This window comes from Mustela nigripes, chromosome 4 (genome assembly GCF_022355385.1).
Source record: "Mustela nigripes isolate SB6536 chromosome 4, MUSNIG.SB6536, whole genome shotgun sequence".
NCBI classification, from domain to species: domain Eukaryota; kingdom Metazoa; phylum Chordata; class Mammalia; order Carnivora; family Mustelidae; genus Mustela; species Mustela nigripes.
In genome coordinates, this window is record NC_081560.1 from 150826935 (window position 1) to 150833629 (window position 6695).

General features: G+C 51.8%; 1 protein-coding gene across 1 annotated transcript; it reads right to left on the reverse strand.

Moving 5' to 3' along the window:
- Positions 1 to 569: 569 nt before the first annotated feature.
- GDF2 (growth differentiation factor 2) lies at positions 570 to 6301 on the reverse strand. Its single transcript, XM_059395872.1, has 2 exons — positions 5758 to 6301; positions 570 to 3324 (listed from the first exon to the last, which is right to left on the reverse strand). Exons 1-2 carry the CDS (start codon positions 6101 to 6103, stop codon positions 2381 to 2383), a joined length of 1290 nt encoding a protein of 429 aa, XP_059251855.1. The 5' UTR covers positions 6104 to 6301; the 3' UTR covers positions 570 to 2380.
- Positions 6302 to 6695: the final 394 nt, after the last annotated feature.

The following is a 6695-nucleotide window of genomic DNA, read 5'->3' on the forward strand; positions in this document are numbered from 1 at the left end:
CTCCTAAGCTGAGCAGAGGTGAGCAGGTCCCTATGCCCAGCCCATAACAGCCACAAGACAGAAGCATTGTAGTGCTCCTCAGAGTAGGAATATCAGAGCCGAGGCATCGGGAGAGGGGCCAGAGGGGGTGCCACTAGAGTTGGGTCTTCACAGACGGTGACTTCACAGGCTGTGCCGCTGGGAGTGGGATGGCCAGGGCAGTTGCCCCCGAGACTGAGGGTGTGGCCCTGAGGAAGTGTGGCTGGAGCTGGGGGTTGAGCAGGGACATAGTAGGAGCTGGTGCTAGAATAGTGGGGCAGGTCGCAGGCCACAGGGCAGGGGAAGATTCATGGCCCAGACCTCTCTCCCCTGGCATGGGGGAGATCAGGGAAAACATGGGGCTAACTGTTGCCCACTTGCAAATGTCTACTCTCTCACAGAACCACATACATGCCCTTATATGGACATTTCCACCCTCCCAGCCTACAGAGACACTGTCCCCATGAGTCCGCCCACTGCTATGGCAACACTTTCTCCCTGACCCCCAGAGAAAGAAGGGCCTATGGGGAGGGGTGGGCAGGGGACAGCATGGAGGGACCATCCTGCCCAGGTCTCACATTCAGGAAAGTCCACAGTTTAGACGTTTGATTTTATTTCAAAGTGAAACTTTGATGCAGGCACAGAAGTACACCACCAGGACTAAAAGACATTCCTCGTCTGTCTTTATGATTCAGCAACATTGTCGTACCAGGAATTAGTATTTTCTACCATTCCAGTAATTAATTGTATTTAAATTAATTAATTTGTATTAACTGTGTTAAAGCTCTTCATTGGTTCCACGTAAACATTTAACACAAACTTTTTTTTTTAAATACACTGGGAGCTTCAACCAGGCCTTTTATAGGCTTTGCCCTGGCCAGTGACCAGAAAGGCCACGGACTGGAATCTTCACCACTTCTAGACTCTTCCTCACTCCACCCCATTCCATGCATGACCTCTAGAGTCAGAGAAGAGAATGGAACTCAGAGGAAATGGAAACTCTGTCTTTTTTCGGGATCAGTGGGTGCTGAGTCCAGTCCTGGGGTCCAAGGTCAGGACACACAGCTCAAGAAAGCCAGCAGGTGCAGGCAGAGCTGGCCATGGCTAATAAGGACCTGAGTTCCCCCGTGGCTGGGAGCCCTCACCTAGGAAGGCTGCATGTCATTACTTGAGCACCTGTCACCAAGAAGTAAAAATAGGGACATCGCAAATACCAAAGCAAGGACACATTTATTCCAGCAAATTCAAATCCAGGTTCGGTCTCCCACAGAGTCCTGGTGGGAGGGAAGCCCACAGTTGTGTTATGCTGGTGAGCCAGTTATGCTGAGTAAATTAACAGCAGCCACGTGAGCTGTAGGCTGCCCTGTCCCTCAGGGTAGATCATACCTGCTCCTTCCAAACCATCTCAAAGTTCGAAGCCACAGGCAGCTGGTGGTCACATGTGAGATGCTGGTGGGAAAGGGCCCATGTCCCTCCAACCCCAGTGCATACAGCAACCCAAGGGCTCTGGCACGCACTCTCTCCATCCTGCAGTTGGTTTGGGGAGTGTTCCTCAGTGGTTTGAGGGTCATCTTAAAAATCATTGCGCCATTGAAACATCATAGGCACCGAGCAGTTGGAATGGGCCCTGGGACCTCCAAACAGCCCAGTCATACTGGTGGTACTGGCCAGGGCTGAATCCAGCTTGCCCCATGCTCCCTGCCTCCCAGAATCTAATTATTCTTTCGCTGCAAGGTGACCCGATAAACTTGGATGGGATATTTGAGAAGCCCCAGGGCTTTGGTGGTGGACAGACCTATGCAGGCCTACGGGTTGAAATTACGGCATTGACCAGTGTTACTTCAACTGCCTGCATTTTGGTTCCTGCATGTGTAAATTGGGACTCATAACACCCATCTCATTGAGTTCTGGGAATCCGTAAAATGATGGGTGTCGAGCACATGCTGTCCCCGTCCCCTTCATCCCACTGGGGTTATTGGAATGTGTCCCACCCTTCTCGCCTCCTTTAATCCCTGTACATCTCTGCACCTCAACTTGTCTATACTCCCCTGCCTCATTTGTGCTATTTTCTGCTGACTCCGGGTTATTTTTCTCTTGTCCTCTTTCCATTGTCACCTCTTGCCCCCCAACAATCCTTCTAGGCTTTCCTCTTCTCCCCAATCCCCACCCTTCATCCCTGGCCATTGCCTACCCCTGCGGTTAGACCCAGTGGTGTATGCTTGGTGTGGGCCGGCATTTACCTTCAGGACATGGCAGCTCCCTTTCCTCCCTCAGGCTGCCATGCAGGCAGACTTAGTCCCCATGATGCCCAGAGGGACACAGGAGCCCTCCACCCTGCTTCACCCTGTCCCTCAGGCCAGCACTACCTGCACCCACACTCTGCCACGCTCATTCCTTCGTAATGGTATTTGAGGGTGGGGACCCCCATGTCATCCTTGTAGAGGATGGAGATGGGGCTCAGTTTGGTGGGCACGCAGCATGCCTTGCCCACCTTCATGGGGAACTTGAGATGCACCAGGGTCTGCACAATGGCATGCTTTGTCGGCGTGACGTCATCGGCTAGGGGGAAGAAGCAGCCACCTTTACATTCGTAAGCATCATACTCCTTGGGTGCAATGATCCAGCTGTCCCAGCCAATGTCCTCGAAGTTCACCCGTAGGGAGGTCTTCTGACAGTGGTTGTTGGCACCGGCACTCCTCTTCCGTCTGGCTAAAGAGGATGCTGCGGCTGTGTGAGCTTCCCCGTCCTCCTCATCCCTGTGGTCACCTGCCTCTGGCAGACCATTCTTGGACACCTTCTTGAACATACTGTCCTGTTCATGGCCAATCATCTCCCTGAGCTCCAGCCTGGTCTCCTTGGTCCCATTGCTGCGGTCATTGGAGAAGACAACAAAGAAGGGCAGGTTTTTGGAGCCTGGGGGGACACTGATATCCAGCTTGTCACAGCCCTTCCTGTGACTCTCCACAGTCACTTCCAGTTTATTTTTGCTCTTGGTAGAGTCTGCTCTGACCCACCGCTTCACAGCACTGGAGACCTCAAAGGTTTCCCAACCCTCATCCGAAATGTCCTGGGACACAAGGAATGTCTTGGTGTCTGCAGAAGCTTCCCAAGCATCTGCTCCATCCAGAACATCATAAATAGCCATGTTGCCTCTCAGCTCATGAGAAGTGTCTGCATGACTTTGACAGGAGACATAGAGTCGGAGCTCGGCCCTGGTGATCTGCTCATGCCTAGGAATGGAGATATTGAAGAGCAAGATATGCTTCTGGAAGGGGAAGTCTTCTGTGGCTGTGATAGATACAGCATCTGAAAGGCAAGTACACAGGGATGGTCATCTTCCATGACATCAAAACTGAGACTCATGACTTGGGTCAGAGGGCATCCAGGACGACTCTGACTGATTCTGTCAAGTCTTCATTTGGTTTCACTCAAGCCCTTAATGTAGAAGAGAATTTCAAAAGGTACATGTGGGACCCTCCAAAGCAAAACAGAGACAAGAGAAGCCTTGCATTGGAGTGGTCAGATCCAACTTTTTAGTAAGCATCTACTCTGCCCAGCATTGCCCTGGGCACTTTGCATTCTATACTGCCCTATACTTTGCATTCTATACTCTTCACAGTGGGCCTGGGAGGATCTAATTAGTATTCCACTTTCACAGATGTGGAAACTGGATTTAGGCTGTTTAACTGCCAACTGCACATATCCTGTAAAGCTCTTCACATAAAAAAAAAAAAAAAGTCAAATAAACGACATAGCAAAGCATATTGTCAGCCTCAGAGTGCAAATCCCGAGTGTGTGATATTCAAACAGATACCCTGGGAGGGGATGGTGAATTTCCAACATTAAGACAATGTGAAAAATCTCAGCAACTTAATGGCATAGAAACAGAATTGTTATTCTGAGCAAAGCAAAAGTGGATTTTTTTTTTTTAACGTTTGACGAGAATAAAGAAAGAAAACAGATCAGTCTCGATTGCTTTGTCATGTTAGGTAAAAATGAGGTTTAGCTTTGAGCTATACAATTGTCTCAGTTTCCAACTTCTCCTGGCTGGCACACAGTCGTCAGGACATCTCTATTGTGCCATGGCTCGGTCACCAATATGAAGTCATGACACGAGGGGAGTCTGTGTGGTGCTATGAAATCCAGCAGTGTCTGACAGACTGCCTTGCTAATCTGGACTCAACCCCTTCCTAGGCTTATGACCTTGGAGATGTCCTGAGTCTCTCTGTGCCTCAGTCTCCTCATCTGTAGAATGGGGCTCATCCTAATGGTCTTTCAGGGTTGGTGTGAGGCTTCCACAAGATGGCACACAGAACTTATTGTCACTTTCCCTGGCCCATAGCAGATGCTCAGTCAATATTTCTGTGACTTCCCAGGCCCTCCTCCCCAACATGCATCTCCCCCTCAAAGCACATGGCCCCTCACCCAGTCTTGATGTGCCTGACATTCTGGCCCCTGCAGAACATTTGTGAATAGTGAATGGTGTGTATGAGCGTTAATGGCCTACTGTGCTCTTACTGTGCCATGCTTTGAAATCACTATGGGACTGTATCACACATCTAGAAAACAAACAGCCTCTCTACCTGAGCTTCCCTTGGGCCGTCCATGGAGGGAAGCCTAATTGGCCTTCACAGGAGTGCTGGCCATAAGCACAGCTGGGACTGAGTCAGAAAACTTGTTTAGGGTACATGGAAAATGCTGGACAGGGGAGGGACTGATCATCGAGATGGTCCGAGACTATGGGATTTGGTGATTAGGTCCAGCCAATGAAACTCAGCCTTTTCCTAAAGCACAGGCAACAGACATGCCCCAGGGGCATGGTGAGATAACTGGCAGCCACTTGGTGATCTGCGGGTTGTAGCATCCTTCAGACAGGACGTGTGCTCTGCAGGCTGGGCAGGGGTGAACTGCCGTGGCACTGAGCCAGGCCTTTTAGGGGTTTGCAGGTGTCAAACCTGGGAGGAGAGAGGCCCCATGTGCGTGGGTGTTCAGAGACAGCGGCAGCAGGAAAAGCCCAAGATTTGTAGGCACATGGGATCTGTGTCAGAATCCAGCTGCCGGACCACTACGTGACTTGGGCAAGCTCCCCCAGCATCTGCAAGCCTTGGCTTCCATGCTCACAAAATCATTTCACTTACGTTGGGTGTATCAGTTGGGGGGGGGGGCAGGGTGAAACAAGGGTTTGTTACCTTCCAGCCCTTTCACATCAGCTAAATCATTTTCTATTTAGAAAATAAGTTGTCCTCTCAAAAAAATTTATTGGACTTGTAAATACCTTTTGGTGGGAGAGAAGCAGACATCCTTTCAAAGTTAAAAAATACACCCATGGGTTGAAGGCTAAATAGGCTGTCTGTTTCAAAGCAGGGAAGGGGAAGAAGAGAAGGAAGGGATGGAAGAAAGGGAGCTGGCATTCCCGTAGGCACCGGATGTGTAAAATTGGCCCTGGGCCCAGAGAAGGAGAACCTTCTACAGCAGAGCTGTCCAGTAGAACTTGGTGCCAGGATGGGAATGTGCTATATACTCTGCCCTGTACTATAAGGTATCCATTAACCACACATGACCATGGAGTGATAGATCCCAAACCAGTGAACTCAGTTATTAATTATATCTCACTTTAATTCATTTAAATTTAAAACTTAAAGAGCCTCCTATGTCCAGTGGCTGCAGGACCGGGCAGTGCAGCCCTCAACCCTGCATCCCCCCCAACCAGGGGGAGGGCCCCGGAGGAGCCGACTCTACCTTCCACACTGAAGCTGCGCACGATGTTGGACGCGGGGGTGGTGGACTTGTCGGTGGTGTATCTGTTGTACAGGTCGATCATGTACTGGGGTGGTTCCGCTCGGGTTCTGTCCTGGGAAGGGATGCCGCTGAGGTTGAGGCTGCGCAGGAAGTCCACCTTCATGTTCTCCAGAAACATCCTCAGGTCGAAGGCGCCCCCCTCCCGCTCCCCTCCAGGCCCCGGGAGCAAGCGGTGGGCATCTCCCCCGGCTGACGCCCTTCCCCGGCTCTCCAGGGGCTTCCCCGGCGCGCAGCCCGCCAGCAGGGAGAGCACAGGCAGGGCCACCCAGAGCGCCCCGCAGCACATTTTGGGACGGCGCTGTCGCCCTGAACGGGAGACTGCGGGCGGTGGCCGCGGGTGTGTTAGCGGGCGCAGGGAGAGGCCCGGAAGGAGCGGGCCGGCATTTTCCTGCCCACGGCTCAGCACCGAGCCCTAGGGCCAATTCACAGGCTCTCACCCACAGTTCCCCAGAGTGGCCTCCGCTTGCTCTTATCTGGCCCTCGATGCCGTGCTCCCACCTCTTATCTAAGGGAGCTCTCTGTTAATGAAGGCTCTATAAACATCTGACAAACACGCAGGGCTTGTGGGAAGGACACGGCCTGCTGCAGAGAGCCCAAATTTCTCCGTGGGGTTATCACCCCCTAATTAGGATCCTTTCTCATTTCCTTGCCAGCTCTGGTCCGAAGAATCTTGAGACAGGGTGACACATGCTCCATCCCCTGGGCCACACAGAGAATCCAGGAAACAGACAGGACCAGAAAGTCCTCCAAATATAGAACAGACCCAAAACTCTCAGAAGACCTTGGTAGGGTCGATGCCGGGCAGGGTGTCCCTGGGTGAACAGGAGGCCTGTTCCCTGGGGAGCACACTGGTTTGCCTGAGTGTGTGGTTGGAGAGC

Excerpts from the sequence above, each read along its gene's own strand:
- GDF2 (XM_059395872.1), bottom strand. The coding sequence starts at position 6,103 with ATGTGCTGCGGGGCGCTCTGGGTGGCCCTGCCTGTGCTCTCCCTGCTG. Across the intron at positions 3,325-5,757 it reads GCGCAGCTTCAGTGTGGAAG|ATGCTGTATCTATCACAGCC; the intron begins GTAGAGTCGGCT and ends CTTGCCTTTCAG.